Source organism: Ipomoea triloba, chromosome 5 (genome assembly GCF_003576645.1).
Source record: "Ipomoea triloba cultivar NCNSP0323 chromosome 5, ASM357664v1".
Taxonomy (NCBI): Eukaryota; Viridiplantae; Streptophyta; class Magnoliopsida; order Solanales; family Convolvulaceae; genus Ipomoea; species Ipomoea triloba.
In genome coordinates, this window is record NC_044920.1 from 2,319,202 (window position 1) to 2,345,670 (window position 26,469).

At 36.8% G+C, this 26,469-nt stretch overlaps 6 protein-coding genes across 10 annotated transcripts; 2 read left to right on the forward strand and 4 right to left on the reverse strand.

The window, feature by feature from the left end:
* Positions 1–1,870: 1,870 nt before the first annotated feature.
* On the reverse strand, positions 1,871–4,311 carry LOC116019090 (laccase-22-like). Its single transcript, XM_031259179.1, has 6 exons — positions 4,176–4,311; positions 3,940–4,091; positions 3,439–3,683; positions 3,222–3,350; positions 2,222–3,139; positions 1,871–2,153 (listed from the first exon to the last, which is right to left on the reverse strand). Exons 1-6 carry the CDS (start codon positions 4,275–4,277, stop codon positions 2,023–2,025), a joined length of 1,677 nt encoding a protein of 558 aa, XP_031115039.1. The 5' UTR covers positions 4,278–4,311; the 3' UTR covers positions 1,871–2,022.
* An 820-nt stretch (positions 4,312–5,131) lies between these two features.
* LOC116018849 (sedoheptulose-1,7-bisphosphatase, chloroplastic-like) lies at positions 5,132–7,747 on the reverse strand. Its single transcript, XM_031258865.1, has 8 exons — positions 7,548–7,747; positions 6,991–7,110; positions 6,705–6,890; positions 6,467–6,548; positions 6,167–6,388; positions 5,982–6,082; positions 5,796–5,867; positions 5,132–5,655 (listed from the first exon to the last, which is right to left on the reverse strand). Exons 1-8 carry the CDS (start codon positions 7,662–7,664, stop codon positions 5,374–5,376), a joined length of 1,182 nt encoding a protein of 393 aa, XP_031114725.1. The 5' UTR covers positions 7,665–7,747; the 3' UTR covers positions 5,132–5,373.
* Positions 7,748–8,681: 934 nt separating this feature from the next.
* LOC116019555 (probable glucan endo-1,3-beta-glucosidase A6) lies at positions 8,682–10,226 on the forward strand. Its single transcript, XM_031259820.1, has one exon. It carries the CDS (start codon positions 8,849–8,851, stop codon positions 10,043–10,045), a length of 1,197 nt encoding a protein of 398 aa, XP_031115680.1. The 5' UTR covers positions 8,682–8,848; the 3' UTR covers positions 10,046–10,226.
* A 504-nt stretch (positions 10,227–10,730) lies between these two features.
* LOC116019557 (60S ribosomal protein L35a-3) lies at positions 10,731–12,454 on the reverse strand. Its single transcript, XM_031259826.1, has 5 exons — positions 12,319–12,454; positions 12,195–12,230; positions 11,859–12,087; positions 11,702–11,744; positions 10,731–10,955 (listed from the first exon to the last, which is right to left on the reverse strand). Exons 1-4 carry the CDS (start codon positions 12,348–12,350, stop codon positions 11,703–11,705), a joined length of 339 nt encoding a protein of 112 aa, XP_031115686.1. The 5' UTR covers positions 12,351–12,454; the 3' UTR covers positions 10,731–10,955; position 11,702.
* Positions 12,455–14,208: 1,754 nt separating this feature from the next.
* On the forward strand, positions 14,209–19,530 carry LOC116019554 (O-fucosyltransferase 19-like). Its single transcript, XM_031259819.1, has 10 exons — positions 14,209–14,959; positions 15,149–15,175; positions 15,611–15,637; positions 16,407–16,479; positions 16,575–16,645; positions 16,771–16,859; positions 17,482–17,614; positions 18,184–18,416; positions 18,487–18,963; positions 19,053–19,530. The coding sequence occupies exons 1-10, from the start codon at positions 14,492–14,494 to the stop codon at positions 19,243–19,245; spliced, it is 1,791 nt and encodes a 596-aa protein (XP_031115679.1). The 5' UTR covers positions 14,209–14,491; the 3' UTR covers positions 19,246–19,530.
* On the reverse strand, positions 19,489–25,103 carry LOC116019556 (syntaxin-81-like). 5 transcript variants are annotated; one of them, XM_031259825.1, is made up of 9 exons: positions 24,901–25,103; positions 23,666–23,713; positions 22,807–22,886; positions 22,180–22,263; positions 21,881–21,985; positions 21,540–21,686; positions 20,143–20,409; positions 19,902–20,033; positions 19,489–19,789 (listed from the first exon to the last, which is right to left on the reverse strand). In XM_031259825.1, exons 3-9 carry the CDS (start codon positions 22,882–22,884, stop codon positions 19,646–19,648), a joined length of 957 nt encoding a protein of 318 aa, XP_031115685.1. In that variant the 5' UTR covers positions 22,885–22,886; positions 23,666–23,713; positions 24,901–25,103; the 3' UTR covers positions 19,489–19,645. The 5 variants fall into 5 exon arrangements, with proteins under 5 accessions (XP_031115685.1, XP_031115681.1, XP_031115684.1 ...); XM_031259821.1 differs by lacking the exon at positions 24,901–25,103 and adding an exon at positions 24,491–24,894; XM_031259824.1 differs by lacking the exon at positions 23,666–23,713.
* Positions 25,104–26,469: the final 1,366 nt, after the last annotated feature.

The following is a 26,469-nucleotide window of genomic DNA, read 5'->3' on the forward strand; positions in this document are numbered from 1 at the left end:
TATATATATATATATATATATATATATAGGGTCATGTTCAGGTGTGGCCGCGCCCTTACGTGCGGCCGTGCGGTTTACACCACTCAATGTTAAGAAATGTACCACTCAATGTTACGAAATACACCACTCAATACATTGAGTGGTGTGTTTCTTAAATATGAAATACACCACTCAATGTTATTGAGTGGTGCATTTCGTAATATTGAGTAGTGCATTTCTTAACATTGAGTGGTGTAAACCGCACGGCCGCACATAAGGGCGCGGTCACATTTGAATAAATATATATATATATATATATATATATTACTCATTCTTAGGCGGTTGACGGCATCTCGCCTAAAAAGTCCGCCTTAATAACCTTGGTATCATGTAGTCATATTGAGTTTGTAGGGTACTAATGTAGAATGGAATTAATTGTCGTCTTCATGTGGTTGCCGCGTGAAGCAAGGGCGTCTGTAGCAGCGGGATCATTAACCACAGACTTAGATGGCAGATTGGTAATGTGGACAATGCCAAAGCATAGAGTGATGACAGAAGATTGATAAGTCCAATAATAATAATAGGGAAAATGGCATTTTTAGTCCCTGAGTTATAGGGGTAGTGTAGACTCAGTCCCTGAGTTATGGCTGTATGCGAGTTTAGTCCCTCAGTTATTCGCAAAGTGGCGAGTTTAGTCCCTGGCCATTAAATTTGACGAAAAAATTTAAAAATATTCAAAATTTGAGGGGTAAAATAGGAAATTCACATTTTATTATTCTTCTTATATCAAAATCACTTTTACAACATTATTTTTCACTTCTTAGCCTAATTATTTTCAAGATTTTTCATTTTTAAAAGCATTTTAATAACTTTCAAATGACTTGTTAGGAACATGACTCTCGTATAACACACTTAAAACTTAGCACAAATAAAGAAATGCATGATCATTGTATTTAGGTGTATGAAACACACTATCCTAACAAGTTTTTATCTTTTTACTAAGCAACAAATGTAATAAAATTAAAACTTTTGAGATAGGATAGTGTGTAAAAAAATCTCAAAAGTTTTAATTTTATTACATTTGTTGCTTAGTAAAAAGATAAAAACTTGTTAGGATAGTGTGTTTCATACACCTAAATACAATGATCATGCATTTCTTTATTTGTGCTAAGTTTTAAGTGTGTTATACGAGAGTCAGGTTCCTAACAAGTCATTTGAAAGTTATTAAAATGCTTTTAAAAATGAAAAATCTTGAAAATAATTAGGCTAAGAAGTGAAAAATAATGTTGTAAAAGTGATTTTGATATAAGAATAATAATAAAATGTGAATTTCCTATTTTACCCCTCAAATTTTGAATATTTTTAAATTTTTTCGTCAAATTTAATGGCCAAGGACTAAACTCGCCACTTTGCGAATAACTGAGGGACTAAACTCGCATACAGCCATAACTCAGGGACTGAGTCTACACTACCCCTATAACTCAGGGACTAAAGATGCCATTTTCCCATAATAATAATTATTAGGAAAATACTAACTGCTCTCGAAATTGTACATTTTTTAAAATCTTCTTATTTTTGTCATTTACTTCTAACTTATTCCTATTTCAGTCATTAACCTTCAGATGAAACCCTTCTAATTTTTTTTTTTTTTTTTATGTTGCTTGGATCCTCAACTATCCATACACATGGCCCTCATGCACTCATCCTTCATGTACACTACTTTATTATACTTCTATGATTGTTCATAGACTATTTGTGAATCTAATGCTAAAAATGGAATTATCTTCTTCAGAGTGAAAACATTTTTGAGCTTAGACAGTTAAGCACTTCATTGCTAATTCATTCTGTTCCATTGGTTTACTAAATTCCTCCTCCTAGGAAGACTTAAAGATGGAGAAAAAACTTTGATATGGTTTTTCCTTTTAAAATGCACTTAATGAACATACAAGGAATACACATTTGGCAGTCCAGAATACAATCAAATCAGAAAATGATATACAGGAATCCATCATATCTGTATGTTTCTTGGATATGAACACCCCATCAGCACTTGGGCAGGTCACTTGGAGGAGGAAGGATGGATTCATAGGGGCCCTTACCATTTTCCACCAAAAATGCCATCTTTAGTCCCCATGTTGTATGGATTTCCAGATGACAATGCATAAACCAAACACCTGAAACAAATACATACAAGTTAGAAATTTGGCAAAACAAATATAGTTTTGTAATTTGGAAAACATGCCTGGATTATCTGCTCTGAATCTGATGGCAGTCCATCCGGCTGTGGGTACGCTGACTGTGTTCCTTTCGACAGGGTCGATCAGATTGAATTTCCCGGGGTCGTTTCGGGGATCAAAGTTTCCGAGTCCTTTTCCAACAACATAGAAATTGAAGCCATGCAAATGGGTTGGATGGCTTTCTGGTGCAATAATAGAAGTGCCTTGGATCACAATCTGGACAGTGGAGTTAAACCCCAATCTGTAAACCTTTGTGCCATTCTGTGTCTGCATATTTGCTGGCGGAGTGCCCGTGTAGTTGAAAGGCATTCGAGGCGTTCCAGGGAAATCGTCTGTGAAAACTCCGCTTATGTTATAGTAATGAGCTTGAAGGAGAGCTGTAGTAGGCATGACAAAGCTGACATTGTTGATATCTGCAACGACCCGGGCTCCACTCGAGCAAGCGGGGCATGGATTGACACCAACACCAATCGCGAAAACCAGAGAATGATCAACACTCAGCGGGACGTTTGCAGGGTAGAGTCTCGAGTTCAGGCTTCTAAGGGAGTCTGCAAAAGTACTTGTCACTGGCGTGGCGTTTTGTAGGGGCATGATTGTGAGGGCAGTAGAGGCTAAGAGCTGAGTCCCTTTGTAACTTAAAGTAGCCGTTGCAGTTTGATTGTCAGTGGCTACTATGGTGTCCATGAAAGGCGAGATCGCTATCTGGTATTTGCCCGCCTTCTGGTCTGCAGTCAGGACTGCATTCGTGGTCTGGCCTGGACCGACGAAAATGGTGTCTGTCTCGAAGGGCTTAACATAAGTAGCATCAACCTCAACTACCCTCAATCTGTGCCCCGCAATCTTGAAAAACATCTCCTCGTTCAGCGCTGCATTAACCACCCGCAACAAGTATGTTTTCCCACTCTCCACTTCCAGATTATACCCTGCATAAACCAGTTTTAGTCTTCAAATCGGAGCTAGACATCTCTTTTGTTGCAAAAAAAAAAAAATCAAGAATCTCAGTACCCTTTGAAGAACAGGTTGGAGTTGGTCCAGGGAGGCCATTAATAGTGTGAGCATCTGATACATTTGGAGGAATCCCTAACTGCATTGCATCGTTGATCACATCTTCGACATTCGAATTCCACCATTCTCCTACCATCCAAAGAAACGATTGATCGTTGTTGCTAATTGACAGACAGAAAACACGAAACTACGAAAAGGAACTGAATTTTTGACTTACCTAATACTATGATTTCTTCCTTGTCTGGCTTAGGGAATGGATAAGGAACACCAAGTTTAGGCAAGATGACAATAGCACCATGAACTGTAGCCCTTTGCCAATTGATGTGTGAATGCCACAGAAGAGTGCCTCTCTGGCCTGTAAGGGTGAAATTGTACAGATAGCTTTGGCCTGGCTGTATTGGGCACTGTGTTATATATGCCGGTCCATCTGACCACCCGGTTCGAAACTGCTTCACTCCATGCCTACAGATTAACATTCATCCTCTAGTACCAGAAAATACTAGCTTTTTTCCTTCAATTCATATAGAGCTATCAAAACGGGCTTAGCCCGCCCTATCCCACGAAAAGGGTGGGGCAGGCTTTGATATGTTGAGCCCGTATTGCCCCCGCCATATGGCAGGCTTTGACGGGCCTCGCCTTGCCTGCCTGTTTCGACAGCTCTAAATTCATAAGATGCAGAAAGCCAGATAGGAGTATTAAAGCATGGTTTCATACATACCAGTGAATTGAAACATTTTCTTGGACATGGTTAGCCACTCTCACGAGCACTGTATCGCCTTCTCTGGCATACAGAACAGGCCCCGGGAACTTCCCATTCACCACCACAATAGCCTTGCTCGCGCACAATCTCGATGTGTTCTTCATCACCACCTGCACCATCAGATTAACATAAGCTCATCACAAATTCACAACACTTCTACTAAACCATTTCTGCTACTTTTTTCAGGTACTTACAGTGAACTTGTAATGGCGAATCGTGGACTCGACAGAGACAGGGAAAGTGCAAGCAGCAGCAACTACCACCACTAGCACTATAGCAAGCACCCGCCTCGCCATTGCTCCTCTTTCCCTTGGCTTCTACTGCCCTCTATGATCTCTCTTGCACCCAAAGTATACCCGAATAGGCGAATTCAGAATCATTGATATAGAGGGATGAAGAATGATATATTGATGGAATGTCATTTTACCTGGTTAGGTGAGTAAAGGTATGCATCCATGCAATTTCACACTCTTAAGTTATCTTCAATTTTACATAAAGCTTGGGAGTATATTTGTCCAAATACAGAAGTGCCCATCGACTGCAACAGATGTGAGAATTCCAGGCTCCTTTGAAACCTACATCTAACCTTAATTTGTCTTGTTTCTACACTCATGAAACATCAGAATATGTATGATTCCTCACATTCTTTTTAACCATAACTGTAAGTTTTTTGGAGCATGAATTCTTCCCTTTTTTTGAGTGACTAGGGAAACTCGCAGTCACTACCCGACACCTGCACTGACCCTAGCCGGCAAAGGACTATAAGCAGGTAAACCAGTTTAGGTTGTTCATAACTAACTGGCTCAAATCAAGAAGGCCAATAGAGCGCTCCTGTTGGGAGCTGAACTTGTAACCTTATTATTTCCAAGTTAACAGCCTGACCAACTTGTCTGGTTGCCCTAGACATTTTGTCCCATACTTGACTCAGAACTTTAAGATATCACATTTGAGACTATTCCCGAGCAGTGTGAGTATGGTAAACAGTACATACTTAATCATAATCAGAAGTTAAGAAAAAGTTTAAGTTTCATCTTGCTGGTTTACCACCCAGGACCTGATTAGTACTAAGTTATCTGTACAAATCAGATTTTAAGGTTTTAGACTTTAACCCATTTTGGGTGATGCCAAGTCATACCACTATGCACTTTCCTGATAAAGCAAAAGAAGCTAGAATACAATTGGTTTGCTGATCTTAACCATTGATTAAGAACATAATACATTTACAGAAGGCTAAATTCTAGGTGGCATCTAGATACTTGTCCATCCAAAATTGTTTTCTTGGGTAGAGAAGATGAAGCAAAGGTACTCCAAATCAAAAGCATTGGTAAATTCTGTTTTACAAACAAACCAAAACGTTACGAGGGCGAATTGGATCATACAGGCACGCTTAACTTAAGCGGCAGCTCCAACTGGCTCAGCAGCCTTAAGCCTGGAGGATCCATAGAGTGTCTCCTCGAATCGGATAATCTCATTCTTGGAACCATAAGCCACTTGAGTCCTCTCATCAAGATTATTGATCACCTTGTCGAGCACAGACTTTTCCCCGTCGCTGCTATACCCCCCGGCTTTCTCAATCAAGAACCCCAATGGAGCCACCTCAAAGAGCAGCCTCAACTTGGCCTTGGCTGATGGGGATACCACATTTGTGAAAATTCCCTTCTCTTTCACAATGATCTGCACATTTGACAGCATTCATTTTATCAGTTCCATGATCTCATAAGTGCAGATTCTTACTTCGAATTTTTTTTTTTTTTTGATATATTAGGTTTCCCAGCTTATGCCAGACTTATTTAGAAATTTTGAAGATAAAACACCTGGTTTACATCAGGCACCATTCCTCCGGTGTATCTCAGGGTGTACTTCTCCCTAACATAGTAGTCAATTAGCTGTTATCAAGGAATCACAGAGTCACGAGAAACGATTTCAGTTCAAACTAATGAAAGGAACACTCATATATAGCCAAGAAATAACAGCAGATTAGCAATAGGACAAGGTGAAACCTTAGCATAGTCAGCATTATCAAATGTGGCTCTCAAGTTCCCCGGGGAGAACATTTTTCCTTCTCCAATTTCGGTTGTGTCTTTCACATGCTGCCATTTTCCTGGTCACCCAAGACGATATCATTACGAAAGTTTTCATTCAAGTCTATGCAGCAAACGATGAAAAGAACAGTATATTGATCAACCTTCGTCGAGGAGGAGGAATTCGTGTGTTCCAGGGACGTCTTTAAGAGCCAGAACATATGTAGTACGAGGCCCGAATATCCCCATGGCTGCTGCAACCTGATCTCTCCCTGTAACTCCGGTTAGCTTATCCCCGGGCCAAACGCCAAAGATGGTTCCCACAGTGAAGTTAGTGTCCACAATACTGGAACCATCAAGTGGATCAAATGCAACACTAAATCCTCCTGCAAGTGCAATTATATATCAGAACATTTCTGTAGTAAATTATGAGTTTAGAAACAGAATATCTGCAAAGTGGGTACCCTCAGTTGGCCCTCCCATATCTTGGAGCTCAGGGACTTCTTCAGAACAGGCATATTTGCAGAAATGTGAGTAAGTCAAAGCCTAGATAGATATCCACAATAAAACACAATTAATAATAAACAACTATCAGCTAACAGCTAATTTACCAAACACCTTTCTACAATCAGCTAATGTTATCAACTAGTCATCAGCTATCAGCTAACAGCCATTTACCAAACAGGGTCAGAGTCTAGAAACCTCAAATAGGAGCTTATTAGCCAGCAAATCAACAGCAAGCTGCTCATCTCCAAAAGAGTTGACACATGCTGTTCCTCCACAAGAAGCTGTTCTGACTTTAAATGCAATTGTTCTTAGTGCCTCTCCCATGCACATCATCAGGCTAATCAGCCCCTTGTCCGACGTCGACTTTGTAAGGAATTCTTCCTTAAAATACAAAACCAAATTCTCTCTGTCACCTCATTCTTCACATATATGGCATCAACTAATTAACATTTATATATGTATAATGGATGATCTGACTCACCAGGCTGTCACCTATCTCACACTTGGTCACTGGGGAAGACTGTTTCCTTGTCTTCACAACATTTAGTGAAGATTTAGGCACAACGCGCAATGATTCCCCGAATAATGAACTCTTTAAACTCTGCAATATCAGTTTTGAGTGTCAGCATATATACAATTATCTTTACATTAAAGATTCTTTAATTTTCTCCCCTTTCTTATAGTTACTAGGTAGATAGGTAGATTCATGTTGGATTCTAATCTTTCATTCATCTCAATTATACCATCCATGCAGATAATTAAGATGGCAGGATTCTTGAAGAAATTATGCTGGAGAGTAACACATACAAATTGAAGCAACTAAAAGCCTAAACTGATTGTTAGATTGCACATTTATATTTATATATTATATGCTCAACACGCCCCCTCACGTGTGCGTGTAGATTACCCATGACCTTTGGCATGGGTTGGCTCTGATATCAAATTAAAATATGTACTCCATCTCAACTAAAAGTCTAAACTGATAGTTGAATTGTACATTTATGTTTATATATTATATGCTCAACAATACATACATACCCTGGTGTTGAAAGATGGAGAAATGGACCAGCCTGGAGTAGCTAGTGAAGATGAATGTTGAGAGGTGAGATTTGGGAGGAGAGCTGCACGTGCATAGCATGTGATACCAGTCTCCATGATTGTGTTTGTTGACACTCAATTCCAGAAGAAGAAGAAGAAGAAAAGTTTGAGGGTGGCAACTGATAAGCAGTTGAAAGGTGGGGTTGTGATTTGTATATATAGATAGGCTTTAGGCTTATTATATATTGTATGGAGGAGGGAGACAAGTATTTAGCATCTCTCATTTGTGAGACTCAGACACTGCACTGCTTCTACACAAGAATTGAATATGTGATCCCTAAGCTACCCTCACCTCTCTATTTTGTTTCTATTCACCAATTTGCTTCACACATCCCACCCCCTATATATATAATTTTACTACTTTTTTGGAATTGGAGATACTATTCATCATCTACCTCTTGTATCTCTTCTTTTATTTATTAACTATGAGATAAAGAGTTTATCAAACATAACATTTTGAGTTACACAAAAACACTTGTGGGAATTCATCTTACTTTGATGGATTCAAAATTTTCGACTGAGTAAAAGTCAAATTTTGAGGATGTGACGCAAGTGGAAATATATCGAAGAGAAATTCTGGATAGAAAAAAATACATTTTCCATCTAGAAATTTGGATGATGGCCAAGAGTACATTGTTAAACCATGGACCAGTGTCCACCTCGTATTGTGGATCTTTTAAATTATGTATCTGTAATAAATTTTATATATGTGAAATTAGCATATTATTTGTATTTATAAACTTATATGTACATAATATGTAATAGCAGGCATAATTTATATGTCATTTTAGACTAAAATCCACCTCCCAAGATAGATTTTGATTCATGATATAATTTTCAGCCAACAGTATATGTATGAAATTATAAAAGTTTGTAAAGAAAAGTTGGCCCACCAAAAGTAAGAGCCCATAGTATATCTCAAGCAAGCCCAAGAAAGAGTTCAAGTGGCCAAATATTTGGCGCGCAATTAAGAAGGCTATTCAGTTTCGCTGACGTGGAGTCATTTTATTGGGCTCCTAATATCGGGTTCAGCAGTGCAGCCTGCACCTCGAAACACCGAAACAGAAATAACTAACCAACTTAACTGAGCATTTCACAGAGGTTATGCTAAAATGCGCTGCTCGCGTGCGCCTAAGCTCTAGAGTCACTGAGTCAGGACTGAGTTGACTCGCGTTCACTTTTCAGAGAGCTCACCATAACTGCTAAAACCTCTCTCTACAGAGCAGGGGAACCAATACAATATGCATTTTCTTCTCTCTCTAAGGTTTTTCGTTTTCTCTCTCATCACCGTTCTCTCACTATGCTTCCAGAGCCACCGCGCCTCAGCCGCCGCCGCAACCACCAGAACAGCTATCGGATTCACCTACACGCCTTCTCCCGGCCTTCCGCCGCCGGAGCAGGTGGCCAATTATCTCAGTTCTCTCGACGTCGCCGCCGTACGCCTCGTTAATCCAACTCCGGCCGCCGTCCGCGCCTTTTCATACACCAACATCTCCCTCCTCCTCTCCGTCCCCAACTATTTGGTTCCCTCCTTCGCCAGAAATCGCAGCTCCGCCACGCTCTGGCTCTACGATCATGTCCTCCCTTTCCATCCTCGCTCTCGCATCACTCTCATTTCCGTCGGAGTTGACGTCATCTCCTCCGCCTCTCCCGACGTCTCCGATCCTTCCACCTACCTCATCACCGCCCTGCGAAACCTCCGTCTCGCTCTCCGCGACTTAGGTATCCACTGGATATCCGTCTCCACCACGTTCTCCTTCATCAACGTCGTCGCCAAGACTTTTCCGCCTTCGTCCGGCGAGTTCCAGGAGCCGGTGAACTCGATCATCATGAGACCGCTGCTCCAGTTCCTGGAGGACACAAACTCCTCCTTCCTCGTCAACCTCAATCCCTACAACGTCTACAAGCTCCACGCGGAGATCACCGTCGGCTTCGCTCTGTTCCGCGAAGGAGCATTCAACTTCCGCGATGACGTCATCACCGGAGTCCGGTACCACAACCTGTTCGACATGATGGTGGACTCGGTGATTACGGCACTGACGGTTTCCGGCCATGAGGATATCCCGATCGTCGTGACGGAGACCGGGTGGCCTTGCTCCGACGGCGGCAGCGGCAGCAATCAACAAGCTGGGGCGACGCCGGATGCGAGTGAGCTGTATGCGGAGATGTACCTGAAGGGACTGGTTTCACACCTGAAATCAGGACTGGGGACTCCATTGAGGAGAGAAGGGGTGGCTCAGACTTATATCTATCAACTGTTTGATGAAATGACTGAGAAGGGAAATGGCAAAGGGCAGCAATGGGGAGTTATGTACCCAAACTTGACACTCAAGTATCAGATTGACTTCTCATCAGGTTCACAGAGTATCAACCATCACAAAATCTCACGGATTTTGAAGATAAGTATCTTTTCACTGCTACTCCTAATGCTAATGTAAATTCCATAGTTGCACCTTACATTTTAGTTTAAAGAACAAATTGCACAAAGGGAATGGGATCGAAACCAATTAGTGAGAGCCTTCTCATTGCTGCTTCCTTGTATACAGCAACAAGCTGATCCACTAATCTGCAAGCCTCATGTGCATGACCATTAATAAAATACTTCAAAAATTACTCTAATAGATTTTAGAAGTCTACATTCACCAAATAGTGCACCTTATGTGTGAAAATATATGGGAGTGATGTATTTGGTACATTTTAGAAGGCATCGGTTATATCGGAGTGATGTATTTGGTACATTTAGAAGACATCAGACCGAACCATGATCTACATAGGATTGTGTGACCATCAACTACCATATAACTAAAATCTGGTGGAACAGGGTATTCATTTTCTATTAATCAACAAAACCAAAAATTATATGAATTCGTTTATATTATATATTATGTAATAAATACAAAATTTTAAATTTAATTATACCCTAAAAATATTATACATTTTCACACGATGATTCCAACCCTAACCACAAAACAAATTGGACAATTGGTAAAACTCATTTCCGGATTAACGGTGATGAAATTCAAAACCCACACGGCCGCTCGAATAGCTCATAAACCCTTGCGAACAAAAAAGAAGGGGAAATAGAGAAATAGTTGAAAACACTGAACAAAAGACAGAACAATATGGAAAATAAGGATCTCAAATGAACAAAACACAAAACAGTATCATGATCTCTAATGCAGTCAAAAAGGATGTCAAATGACCGAAAGTAGTAGTTGCATTTGACCATATGTTGATTCGTACAATTCGAACATTGTCTAACAAAAGAGTAAAACACGGCAAATTTGACTACTATATAAATATTAGTCTCCAAAACCCGCTACAACCCTCATCTTCATCTTCCCTCCTCTGCAAAGTCAGGATACAAGGATTAAAAGTTAGCACCTACGGAGTTGAAAATGAAGCATTGCCACTAAAGTTAAAAACCAGCAAATCCTTAAAATTTAGAGATTGCTATAGTATTAGCACAAACTAAATATGAACAAAGAGCGTCATCATTTAAGAACAGCAAAAGAATCTGGTGCAGACATAAGAAATACACTTTACTTCAAGTTGCAAACCCGGCATACATACTCAACTATGAAGGAAATTTTAAGGATTGTGAACTATATAAATGTGCCAGCAAGAGCAGCTGACTATAAGCAATATGATAATATGATCAAGACTGGATCATATAACGAAATGTAGATACTAACTAATGAAATCTAAGCATGATGTTTTACTCAGCTGGATTATAACCGAATGCAGAGCAAACAGTCAAGGGCAATGTAGAGATAAACAAATGCTAATAAATAATTTAGAGCATCATTTATAAAGAACTGCAACTTTCACAACAATTTGTGAGAATTTAGATGACCCTGCAGCATCCCTGTCAATGCTCTTTTGCCAAAAATGAATCAAAACCACATTCATCATTCCTTGACCATAACTATCAATTCCCATATTTAAACAATAAAAAACAGAAGACTCATCAAAAGTTGTTTCACTGATCTATCTGCACATTATTCTGGGCTACAAGTTTCATAAGTTTACAACTAGAAGAGCTTAAAATGCCAAAAAGCAACAAATTGTATGATAAAAACAGTGAGGAATACCTTATATGTTGCTTGGGTACATGAAAACCCTAACTTTGTTCCCCTACAAAATTAAGAAAGAAAAATATAAACAACAGAAAAATAGAAAAACCCCAAAACATTCTAATACGTGCAAGCTCAATGCTTAAACTGAAGAATTTGAGCAATTGAAACGCACCATGGATTTAGGCGGCAAGTTGGACTTGAACTTAGCTCTGACGACGCCGCTATTGCCGTGTGGCCGGCAGACCTTTCCCCAGATACAACGGTAGTGAGACTTGTTCTTCTTGGTCTTAGCCTTGTAGATATACGCCATGCGCTTTCCCAGGTACCAATCCACTTCCTCTTTAGTGTTCACTCCCTCGATCTGAATCAGGGAGGTGTTTGGATACTGGTTCGACTTCGATCTATCCCCAAATTAACACAAAAAAAAAATTAAAAATCAAAAATCAAAACCTTTGAGCAGAATAAAACTAAAAGCATTTAAGATCAGAACAGGAATTTGGTGCATTACCTCTTGTACCCGAGAATCGTCCCTCTGGTATAAAGTCTGCGAGCAGAAAAATCCGAAAGAAATGTAAGATAAAATGAGAGAATATAAATGAGAATTTTCGTAAAGTTAAAGGAGAAACGGTAACCTGATGCGCTCGCCTTGACTTCCCTTCACCATTTTTGACTGCAGAATGGGAGCTACGGCGGAGAGTGACGGTGGCGCCTGCGAAGAAGAAGCTAAACCCTAATTGAATGTTAATGTCGAAGAGAGGTATATATAAGTTGGGGTGGGTTTATAAATTGGTATTGGGCTTTAAGCCTTTTAGGTCCATTTTATAGAAAATCTTGGGCTTAGGTTTTGATTAATAAATTTGAATTGGGCTACGGATAAAAGTAAAGTAGCCCAAACTAGAAACCAGTCGGTTGTTATGGGACCTAGGTCCATGTTCACAACAATTTTAAAATTCTATATTCACAATTTTTTAATTCTATATTCACAATTACAGAACTATATGTTCATAATTTCATAACTTTATGTTCACAATTTCATAACTCTATATTCAATAGTATAACACAATTTTTGAATCTATATAACAAAATTGTAAATATTGAATTCAAAAATTGTGAATATTGAGTAATGTAATTTTGTATATTGAAATCTAAAATTGTGAGTATAAATTTTTAAAATTGTGAACATAAAGTTATAAAATTGTAAACATAGAATTTTAAAATTGTAAATATGGACATGGGTCTACCTTGCAAGGTGAACTCAGGTCTATAGCATAATTTGCCGAAATCAGTGGTTTTGCACTTCGTAGTATTTGGTCAATCATTATATCATAGACTAGGGTCTACAGTGCACTGTGGACTCTGATCCAATACACAGATTTGACTTAATAATGTACAGAATTCATGTTCATAATGCACATTCACATAAACACTGTATAATTAACATGAATTATGTGCATTATGAACATGAATTATGTGTATTATATTAAGTGTTTCATTCATATTCATTATACCATGTTTATATGTATGTGTATTATGAACATGAATTCTGTACTTTATGAAGTCAAATTCTGTATATTTGACCAAGGTCCAAAGTGCATTGTGGACCCTTGCCCACTATATAAATTGTCGTGTTTGGTTACTAATTATTTTTTTAAGACTGACATGATCCATCCAACTGGATTAATCAAGGATTAAGGGTTGTGAAAAAATAAAGGAAAAATGTATGGTTCTTTTTATAAATATAAAAAATTTAAGTTTTTAATAATTACAAAATTAATCCCTTATGTTTTTTTTTACTAATAAAACTCTCAACTGTAGATGACTCCTAATGGACAGTTTAGATCATTCCGTACTTTTTATTGGAAAATTTTGTTCTCATTTGAATGTAATTATAATCACAATCATCTATCAAATTCATCAAATGTTGAGGTTTTAGTAAAATAATAAATTAATGGTCACTTTTATAATTATTACAAACTTTAAGTTTGCAATATTTATAAAATTCTTCAAGTCCCTTTACGTATCCCTCAATAATCAATCATATCATCGATCTAAATCATATTAGTCATCACTTTTTACTTGAAAATTTGGTCTTATCTGGACCCTCCAACAATATATATATATATTAGTTGAAGGAGAACTTGTAGCTATTATTGAAATATGCATGTGCATCGGGTAAATTCATTCTTGTATAATAGTTCACAACCATACAATAGAGATATAAATCATACAAAGAAGATTTTGTGTGCAAACTTAACCAATAAAGTCTACCATTTAAATATGAGAATCATGTTCTACTCACTTGTTTACCATTTTCGTTTTGAACTAATCTTTTTGTAACACGTAAATATATTAACATACTTTAGCTAGTCGTATATATGGATCGGATGCATGCATGTATTGCAATTGATAACAATAATATCTTTGGTTATTGGTTGTCACATATTTGGTTGAAAAAAGAAACATATATATATACACTAGGTACCGTTGATAGGGAAGAGAAAAGACTGAGAAAGGAACGAGGTTATAGGCATATAAATCGGATCCATTACTCTACAAAAACTAACCGACCGGAGGAAAATGGCAGTGGACAATGGCACCAACATATTACTAGACTGCATGGAGAGGATGATATGATGACCCATATCTCTCTCTTCTCTCCTTAATTCCTTATTATCTATCTTTACTTCTCCATCGCTTAATCCCTCCCGCCCTAATAATAATAATAATAATAATAATAATCTAATCATATATATCTCCTCGCCGCCGCAGCGCAGCCGTTAATAATTAATTAATTAATTAAAGATAATGTCGCCCGCCACCACCACCACCAGCGGCGGCGGCGCCAAGCCGCCGCTGCCGACGACGGCGACGACGACCGTGGCCAAGACGAGGCGCAGAGCGGGGGAGCACGAAGATGCAGCAGGCTGCGCTGGTAATAACATGATTAGCCACGCCGCCCACCATCATAATAGTCAACACCGGACGCCGGCGGCCGGCGGGGCGTTGCGTAGGAGGATTGTGAGCTGTGCGGCGAGGGTTGTGATGCCCGGCAGGAACCTTAGCGGATGGATTCTCGGAGCTCTCACGTTGCTCGCGGTTTCCACCGCCTTCGTTAAGATCTCCCTCATGAAATCCTTTCTTCAGGTGCATGCTAGGATGAGCCCCAATGACTTCTTGCAACTCCCGCCGCCGTCTCTCGCCGCCGACGGTGGTGCTGGTGGTGGTCGTCGTCGTCGCGCCGCCGCCGTTCCGGACACCCACTTCTCTAAACATGTCAGTCCTTCTCTCCTTGCTTCAATTATATTCCTCATTCCTGTGTATGCATGATATTACAGTTTTCTTTTAAAAAAAATTTGACAAATAATATAATATATTTTCACTAAATATATTAATATATATATACAATTTATTAAAACAAAAGATTGTTCAAGTTGTTACGGAGTTTTTTTTTTTTGGTGACAGAATGAAACATGCGACCACTATCAAAAGGTATGTAAATCACATAGGAGAGGCTGGTTGATCAATTTATTTTAAATTTGTGTGCTTATTAGTAAATATATAGGGGCCCTGTTTGGTAAATGGTTGTTAGTTGATTGGATTAGAATGTATAACTAGCTGATAATATTAATTGATTATAAAAAAATATTTGGTAAATTAACTCTTAGCTAATAACTATTTGGTATAAATTCTTTTCTCAAAAAGTTAATTGAAAAAGTTGGGGACACCAACTTTTCTAAACATCTCAGTCCCTTCTGTCCTTGCTTCAATTATATTCCTCATTCCTGTGTATGATATTATATTACAGTTTTCTTTAAAATAAAAAAGTTTTGACAAATAATATAATATATTAATATATTTATATACAATTTATTAAAACAAAAGATTGTTCAAGTTGTTAAGGAGTGTTTTTTTTTTCTGTGACAGAACGAAACATGCAATCACTATCAAAAGGTATGTACATGATAAATCACATAAGAGAGGTTGGTTAATCAACCTATTTTAAATTTGTATGCTTATCAGTAAATGGTAATTGAAAATTTTTACGAATCACATTTTATAATCTAATTAATATCATGTATTCTTTTAAACCCATAGCATGTTGAATTGGGTGTGAGTTTGATATGCAAAACCCACATAGAATTCACTCAACCCACTATGTTATTATATACACACACACTTAATATGTTTTTTTTTTAAAATACTCATTTTTTCAGCCTAAGAGTATGGCAACCGGAATGTCATAACACTATATGGTAATTGGTCACTTAATATGCTTATTTATATAATGAATTAATCAATTAATAAGAAAATAAGTATTGTATTGACTATAGGTACTAATATTACTAGATAAAATCAGCATAGAAGTTCTTTTTTTCTGGATTTGCAATTTCTCTCTTTATATTACTACTAGTTAAAAATACATAATACCAATAACAATGTGTTTGAATTAGCAATAAACTCACTAACTTTAGTTGGAGTTAACTTTTGTATATTGTTGGGTATAACTTATGTTTTCAATGAAAATACTTCAAGAATCACAATATAATTTGCATGGTTAGATAATTAATAAAAAAAAAGTGCAATTTAAGGTAATTATTTATCACGCATGTAATATTGATTTTAAACTTGAAGCAACAAATAGAGTATTTTGTTCTTTTATTATTATAATTATATTATGTGATTATCATTTTACTTGTTTAACAATTATTTGTGATTTAAGGATTCTGAGATCTGGAGAAACCCTCTAAGCGACAACTACACTAAATGCGTAGAGCGATCAAGTAGAGATACAAGTACGTTCAAGCAATTATCAAGTAGCAATTAACTAGTTGGACTTTCACAAGTCTAGCTACCTTATTCATTTTTTGTAAGTTTTACCTTCTCTCAGGGCTTCAAAATAGCACCAATGGGTACATCCTAGTCCATGCAAACGGTGGATTAAATCAAATGAAAACTGGGGTAAGAAACCATCTTAATTAATTGATCTTTTTTGTTGGAAAGTGCTGTGAGATTGTCCAGCTTCAAATTAAGCTATCTGATGGACTTGTTTTAATTTGTGTTTCTTCAACACCGTTACGTTGCAGATCAGCGATATGGTAGTCATAGCTAAGCTAATGAATGCTACTTTGGTTATTCCTTATTTAGATCACAAATCTTTTTGGACAGATCCCAGGTATGATTATGGATTTCAAACTCAAGAATAATTGAGTGCAACTACATGCTAATAAGGTGGTGTGCTATAATTAGAGGGCATTGTCATAAACATTGGTTTATGTTGGTGCCCTTAGAGCATTCCCATTAGTGAATCTAAGGGGGTTTTTGCAGGTTGGGTTGCTTATATGGAAGAGAGAGGGAGAGGAGAGAGAAAGTGTTGAGTCCTTGTAGGGAGACCTTAGTTTTTGTCAGATATGTGAACCCTACTAGACCAGTAAACATGCTCCTTGGTGCGCGTTATGCGCACGGCAGCGTCCAGCTGAGCGCGTGGACTCCTAGTTTTTCCTGCTGCAGCTTTCTCTTTTCTTTTCTTCTTTCCCTTCTCTCTCATAGTCACATCTGCAAAAACTCCACAAAATTCATGCCTATTGGGGATGTTCTTAATCAAAAGCTAGTGGTCATAAGCATTGGTTTATGTTGGTGCCCTTAATCCACATCAGCTTTTTACTTCCATGGAGGAGTTTTCTCCGCTCAAAAAGCTCATTAGATGCCCTAGGAATTTCTATCACTTTGGTCTTTTTTTTGGGGGGGCTGTAAAATGAATGGCTAACTTTGGCCAATGTTGAACTGATTGTTGCCAGTGAATTCAAGGAGATCTTTAACTGGCAACACTTCAAAAAATCTTTGGAAGATGATGTTCAGGTTGTAGAAGCTCTTCCACCACATCTTGCAGATGTTAAGCCCCTAGTGAAAACTCCCGTTTCTTGGTCCAAGGCAAGCTCTCACATCACTCAAATCTTTGTCTTTTACAACAGAAAGCTAGGCTAGTTATGTATGTATTACCACCCACCTCGTCTGGGTTTTCTGTGTCTAATAAATTAGTAAAACAAGTTTTTGGGATGTTTGGTAAATAGTTGTTAGCTGATTAGGTTAGTGGGTTTGACTAATTAATAGCATTAGCTGATTGTAAAAGGATATTTGGTAAATTAGCAACTAATTATATGCAAAATGACTTTCTTAAAAAGCTTATCGAAAAAGGCTACTTTAAGCAACTTTTTGAATTTTAGCATTTTAGAGCAATAAGTTGTTACAAAAAACTAATTGATCAAACACTTATATTAGTTGTTTAACCAAGTCAAACAACTAATAGTGATCAAATAAGCCAAAATTGACCAATAAGCTAACTATGTTACCAAACCGGACCTTTATGTCTCAACCCTATATGAATGAAGATGTTAACTGGTGAACAAACATCATAGTATGAGACTAGTACAAATAACTTCAGACTGTCTTATGATATAGATTGAGATAGGACTTCAGTCTAAATTGTTGTTTATGTGCAGCCCGGTTACTACAGCAAAGTCATTTTGAAACTACTAAAGAAACATAAAGTGATAGAGTTCACTCACTCTGATTCACGCCTTGCCAACAATGGGATCCCGGATCCAATCCAGAAGCTCAGATGCCAAGCTATGTATGAAGCGCTACGTTTCACGGATGGAATTGAAGAGCTTGCAAAAAAATTAGTTAGCAGACTCAAAGAAAATGGCGATCATTACATCGCACTGCACTTGAGGTATAAAGATTGATAACTAAATGCAGAAAAAGATAGGGTTAAAACTTTATCCCTGAGAATTGAAATGCAGGTATGAAAAAGATATGCTAGCTTTCACTGGGTGTAATCACAATCTTACCAAGAAAGAAGCTGAGGAGCTGAGGAAACTAAGACACAGAACAAGGCACTGGAAGGAGAAACGGATAAATGGAACAGAGAGGCGGCTCCAGGGGGCATGCCCAATGACTCCCCAAGAGGCTGCCATATTCCTTGAGGCAATGGGGTATCCGGCCAACACAAAAATCTACATAGTCGCAGGGACAATTTTTGGGCAGAATGGACTGAATGCGTTGCAGGAGAAGTACCCAAATGTATACTCTCATTCTAACTTGGCAACTGCAGAGGAGCTGGAGCCTTTCACAAACAAGCACAATCAGCTAGCAGCCTTGGATTACATTGTGGCAGTTGAGAGTGATGTCTTTGCTTACACCTATGATGGTAACATGGCCAAGGCTGTTCGTGGCCACAGGATGTTTGAAGGCTTCCGGAAAACCATCAATCCTGACAAGTACATGACCTGATATTCTGTTAATCTGCTTTCCCACTTACTTGATATCAGTCTTTCACTTCATCTGAGATATCTGGTATTGTTTGCAGGAAATATTTTGTTAGAATTTTGGATGAAATGGACAGGGGGGAATTAACTTTGAAAGAGTTTGCATCAGAGTTGAGAAACTTACACCAAAATAGGACAGGAGGACCAAATCCCAGAGTAGTAGGACAGGCACCAAAGTTGGAGGAAAACTTCTATGCAAACCCTCTCCCAGGTTGTCTTTGTAGCAGAAGATAACCATGATCACATGCATAAACAGGAACAGAACTATGTTGTTGTCATTGCCACCACCCACCAGCTGCACTGTAAGCAGCAACGTTTACTTTTGTCTTCCAGCCAAGCAGAAGTAAATATTGGTAAGCATACATAAGTGAAGAATATGCATTTTTTTGTTGCTACTTTTCCAAAGTATGCTGTAAATTTTGTACCGAATCCGAATTTTGAAAGGATATGTGTAATAGTAATAGAATATGCACATTCTTGTTCTAAATGTTTTGAAATAGAAAATACTGTTACTAAAAACAATATAGTATTGTGGCATTTTAATATCACTGTACTAATTAACATCGCGTACTGCAAAGACCAAAAATATTGGAACAGGACCTTGTGATTGGATATCTCATAATTTACCATCCAACTAATTATACCAATCAAGGAAAAGAATTGAAAATGTAAGTACAAACAGAAAGAGCAAAAGAAAAGTTCTGCTACTGCTGTTCCGTTGAATGGCCTTTGTTAACTCTTTGTTACCAAGCTCTACATTCTTTGTAGCTTCAACTGCCTGTTAAATTAAAGAAAGTTAAAATAATAACAGCTTATTAATGACTTATGAAGGTAATCAAATGTTTCTAGAGTATATAAATTCATTTTATTCAAATAAATATTTATCTAACCTGGTCATACAAATATTCTATCTGTTGGGCCTGTTGCAGAACATGTGTGGACATGAGATGGTTCAATGCAGACATTTCCACCATCTTTGTTTCTGTTTGTTGAACAGCATCCAGAAGACCAGTCAACTCGACCTGAATTACAAACAACGCAACAGTTAAGATTTAAGAAATCTCAAACCTATCCAACAGTTAAGATTTAAAAGCCTGATCCTTATGGAGAAAATTTAAGAATACCAGTTACCTGGAGGGCACGTGTTTCGTCATCTAAAAATTGTTCCTGAACTCTGATAGGCTCAGATTGCAATCCATTTGGATCCCTGGCCTCGGAATCACTCTGCTGCCTCTGGTCTAAGTTGCTAGATGTAGATATCTCTGATGTACTACTTTTGCTGGTCCGTCTTGGTTTCCTTCTTGGTGCTACCCGGTTAATAGCATCTTGGAAGCGCAAGGCTCGCAGGTGGTCAAATTGTGATGAGACAGAGTGGAGCTTTTCGCTTAAAATCAAAACCTGTAATTCAAATGTCAATTAGTTCATATAAAAATTAATGCTATTCAAAACTAGGTATGCACCCATTGATGCATTTTCATTTTTACAACAATTCCAACAATTAACAATAGGAAACACAAGCCACAACCTTTCTTCACAACTATGGCTTATTTCAGACCCTTGGCTTAAAATATTTATAAGGCCTTTGGTTCACAGAATAGGCTGGGAATGAAATAGCATTCCGCAATCCGCATAATAGATCTATTGTGTCATTTGGTTCATTTTCTATTCTGCAGAATTGGCTATCCCCTTGCAATGGGAATAGTCATTCCTAAGGAACCCCTGGTATTAGCTATTCTTGACTTCTTAGGAATAGCTAATTTTTCATAAAGTCAAAAAGCCATCAGTTAAAGTCAAAACTTTGGTTCTGAATTCCAGACACAGTATGGCGCAAGTAAATATATTTTTAACATTTTGTAATTTAGCAATATCATTCATTGCTTAGTTAAAGAATGGCAAATTAAAATGATTACATGCTACTCCATAGAAGAAACAATTGTAAGGTAATTGTGCACATGATCAAACTTTAAGCAAGCTTCAACCGTTACAACAAATAATAAGCAGAAAGATCACATTAAATAATACAAATAATTCAGTTTTTCAATCTATCTAGCTGAAGAAAATTTTCAGAATTCAAAAATAATAATAATTGTGTACAAGTACATTTGAACAAACTTTACAGCAAACACTAACATGATTAAGACAAATAATGAGCAGAATGATCACATTGAATGCTACAAACAACTCAGTTTGTCAATCTAGCTGAAGAAAAGTTTGGGTTTTAATAGAATTCAGAAACTGAAGAACTGTGTTGATTTATCACTGGCGCATATTGAATTGGATTCTGAGCTATTAGTTCCTATTCTTACAGAAATGGTTAAGCTCCAATGGTCATTATTTGAACTGCCTCCGAATTCGAAATGTCATGCAGAAGTTGTATGTATGCATGTATATGTAAGCACAAATAGAGAAAATCTCTATCTTAATTTCATAATACAGAGATGGGAAACAGTTCCATCACAGACAAAAACATAAACTATTCATAATACTAATTTAGTGACAAACAAACAAAAATATGAAATTATCATTACCACCCCATGTTTGTGTGCTACTGTATCAGCATTCGAATTATCACCCTTGAACCCAATCCAGCCCTTCAACTTTGCTTCATCATCATCATTTATACTATTTTTGAGAACATCTATTTGCTCTTTGCATGATTTTATGAAAATGGTGACCTGCAGAAAAGTTATTTAACAAAGATATTTTAAAGGAGTCACTAAACACACTAAAAAAAAAAAGGTAGATCGTTGTAGCTTCAAAGAGCAAACAAGTTAGCTTAACCACTGTAGCAAAACTATGTGAAAATTGAATTGATGATTTAGTTAAGTTGGGGTTGGCAAAAAATGTTGATAAAGTAGATCAGTCTTACTTCATGCTCAATGCTATCTCTCTCCTGTTCAGTTGTCCGGTACAAATCTACATAATCCTTCTTATGTTTCAACAAGAATTCTTCTAGGACTCCAATGCTTTCTAGCTGAAAATGAATTTGGATTAAAAATGATTTCTTGAATTAATATTCTGTTGTCTGTTTCACAGTCCTATAGTACAGAGTAAAAAGTACACCGTATATTCATAGTTACTGCCAGTCTCTTTTGAAATTAAAATTTTGTGAATATAAAGTATACATAACAAAATAAAGAGAATAAGCATGTTATCACAAAAATATACCGTCTTCAGTGCAGCTTTGGTGAAAGACGATCTTTGTCGAGGTTTGTGCAAGATAAAGGATGCTAATATGGCTGCTGTTTTGGACTGCAAGCAATCATTATGGTCAGGAAACAGCAATTTGTTGCCAAAACTAGGCAAGGAGCAAACAAATGTCACAAAAAGGATGACATAAAATAAAATTGAGTGTTAGTTGTCAATATTGGATCATAAGAAACAGTGATAGAACCATTGAAACCCAAGAATTAGCAGATGAACACACGATCTCTATGATAAAAGTATGGAGGTGAATGTTAGCACCAGCAAATGCACAAGCAAGTAATATATAAGAATTCAATGACAGTATAAAAACACATAGTAAACTCAATAGTAGCCATTAGCCACTAGTAGAAGCAATCTTGGTACAAGAGGGGGGAAAAGCAAGACATGCTGATACTGGAAAATCAAGACCAGTGAGGACTTTAACAAACTATTTGGGTTTTGAAATCCTTGAAGTCCATTAATGATTAAGGGAAATAGAGAAACATTAGGCCATATAAGAGTATCTCCAAAGCAGAATATGCAAGGATCAGGCCTTAATAAGGTCTAAAGGCAGACAAAAAAGAAAATATGTTAATGAAGTCAAAGTACCTCATCATACCCCAGAGACACAGCCGTTCGATGGACAGTGTCTTTGAAATCCTCAGTTCTATCTCTAATTTTTGCCATCCCTTTAGAGAAATAACACCAAATTCCATCAAACCTCTCAAACCTAAAGAAGGTACGAGCAAACAAAAATACAAAATCCATACAGAATAAGTAAAAAGCATCGTTAGCATATCAAAATTCCACAAGTCTATTACAATTATGCTTCAAAATGTCAGACTAATACAAACAGAAAGATTTGTGCAACAATCAAAAGCGTATACAAGATGGAAAAGAAATGATTTCTTTCTGCTGATGGAAACATCTGCAGCAGAATGAAACCTCCGAGTTTAAATTCATTAGTAGTATTACAGCTGAAAGTAAACAATTCCAGAGTGCAGTCCATAATAATTTATGTGAAATTTTATCAATATGAGAATAATGGCTGCATAGTTATTTGTTAATGATGTCAACAGGGAAGCCAGACTTCACCCTCTGCTCTCTGCCCTTGTTCCTGACCCTGACCCCACGGAGTATTAAAAAAATACCCCAATCCCCACCCAATTCCAATATACACTAAACAAAAGGTTCTGAGTATTACAATCTTTCTGATAGCCTAGTAATGTGATCTATCATGGATCACTGAACCAAAACTTCAACTTCCAAGTCTTAAACCAAACAAAATAAAATCACAAACCACTTCAGATAAATGACTCTAAACAATAGCATTCGCAACACTAGCGATCCTAGGCCCAACATAAATGCCTATTAAATAAGTAAAGAATCCATCTACTGCTGCTAAAGGCATGAGAAGAGAGACTACAACACAGCATTGATAGTTGTCACTTGTCAAGATAAAGAAAACCATATAAATTAGCAATCCTGTCAAGGCAAGAAGAGCAATAGTCCCAACCTGCAACCAAAAAAAGAAAAAGAACTGAGTATAACTGAATAACAGAATGCTACATGAATTCTCAGTAATCCTGAAACAGCTTCATCATGCCAAAACATGTAACAGATATTGACTATGGAAGAAACTGGATTCAATCAGATATTCAGATCAACAGAAACTAAAGGTCACTAGAAACTCTCCTTCTGAGATTAATCTGCCAAAAGAATATGAGAACTAAACAATTGATCAGTGGTTCAACATATTTATTGCCTTATTGGAGGAAATTGAACTAAAATCAGCCCACTTTAAGGAATTGGAGGAAAAGTAATAAGAAATAAATTCTTGTCAACAAGGAGAGGGATGCAATTTTGGCTAAAGACTGAACGGAGAAAGATTAAAGACATTGAGGGAAGAACTTTCACAAAATTCACACTGGCAATTTTCTTTAAATTCTGCTCTATTGTCTAGAATGAAGTCTATGTAATGTTTATCTAGATACTACATGAGAACCAAACTAAATTTAATTTTGAGCGACAACAGAAATGAAAGTGGAACCAACAACCAAATTTTGATGCCAGAAATCAACAGAGATAAATCAAAATCAACCAAACCACATAGTTCACAAACTGTTTGACATTTATATTGTTCTATAAGCGGCAACAAGTCAATAAAACATGTCACAAACTCAACAATAACTAACCCAAATGGAAAAAACATTAGGAGGAAAAAAAAAAAAAAGGAAAGAAATATATAAAGAAAAATAATACAGAGTACTGACAATGGAGTTCAAAATCTAACCCTCAAAGTGGCGACTGGCTATAGGCGAGATTGCCGCATTGCTTGGCCTTGGCGAGAGAAACGAGAAGGTGAAGTAGTGATTCGTGACATGAATGGGATAGGAGCGGGCGGCAGAGTGCATAATTCCATGATTCCATTCCTATGCATAGTTCCATTTTGCTTCGTTCGCCTCTTTTTTTTTTCTTTTTTTTTTTTTTGGTGAAAATAAAAATTCTAAACATTTTTTTTAATCTTTGGAATCACGAAATAGGATTATCTCATGCAAATCGAGTCAACAAAGCTACGGAATTCAAAACTATAATCGAAGAGTAGCATGTAAAATCCGCAATCAATAGACGTGAGCAAAGAACAGAGAAAGCAGTGACATTGAAAAGATTCAGTTCCAAACTGGTTTGGAATTCAGAGCTTACCGAGTGAATTGATGAGTTGATTCGAGTCCAAATGAGTCCAAACAAGTTATTCTGGACAATTCCTGAAAGTAGAAACAAATGTCGATCGCTAAACTTGATTTGCTTTGCTATTCTGAGAGTTCGCGTTCGAGAAACAAATAAGATGATCGGAGATCAAGCGAGAACGACGATTTTTTAATTATTTTTTTTTCCTTTTTCGTGTTGATCATTTTATTTGTTTGGAAAAAATTTATGCATATTAATTTTTAAACCCTCCAATCATTTGCTATTTGAATATTTATCTCTAAGATCTTCAGTTTATGCTCTGATTATAAAGTTTCAAATTTGACTTAACATATAAAATCAAAACACATAAATAAATAATAAGCTTTTGTATTAATAATTAATTATATTTATAATATAATAATTTTAACATACTTTTATTCTTTATTTATATTATTTTCAAAAATTACATATATATGGCTATTAACATACTTTTAAAGTCAAATGGCTATTTTACATTTTTTTTGTAACCTTTTTACATTTAATTAATAGTTGTTAAATGATATTAATTAATTAATGGGAGGGATTTTTTATGAAGATTTTGTTTCCAAACACTTTGGACATTTGAGGCACTTGCCCTAGACTATGTGTGACACAATTACACAAACAAGACTGAAATTGAATATTACACAATTCTTGATTTTTTTATTTGAAAATTGTGTGTGACGGTCTCAATTTTTATATTTATCTTGTGTAGTTGTATATGTGTTGTAGTATGAATTATTTGACCTCTAATAGAGTGTTGAGTGCATAGTTATGTTCTTTGTAGATTTTATTAGAATGATTTCTTTGATTAACGTCACAAAAAAAGTACATAGTTTTGTTGTTTGTAGAGGTTTTGATGGGTGATTTCTTTTGGTAAATGTCACAAAAAGGGGAAACAAATGATTAATTTAAAGGATGAACATTGATGTCTTGTGGAACGTAAACTTCCATTGTAGTTGTTTGAAAAATAACAAGAGAAATGTCTAGAAAAAAAGCACAAAATCATAAGGCAACAAGTGGTGTAATATTGAGTATTCAACCCACCAACTATTTCCTACTATGTTTTTGAATATTTAGCCACCATATTGTTACTTAACATCTTAACTGATAAGGTTATTCTTATCCTTGAAATACGTTCTTACTTTTCAAAGTGGGTCATACTTTCACATCTTTAAATTTGTAATTCTTTCACTATTTTTTTTTTATGTTATTGCAATTTCAACTGACTTTCAAAAGTGAATCTTTCTCATACCCTTACAATTTTAACTCAATTTTAATACAAATTAATAATTTTTTTAAAAAAGGAAACGAGTTTTAAACCTATCATTTTGATCCTCTTTGCCCTTGTTGTAAAAGTGCAAGCTTGCAACACATCATGGCTTCAATTATTTATTATTATTATTATTGTTGTTGTTGTTGTTTATAGGTCAACTTGTGAAGAGCAAAAATGCAGGATGACATAAAGTCAATCTCGTATTCAAGTTGTTGCAGAAGGATTGCAACATATCATGTAGAGTACTAAGGTCATCTCTTGCCCGTAAG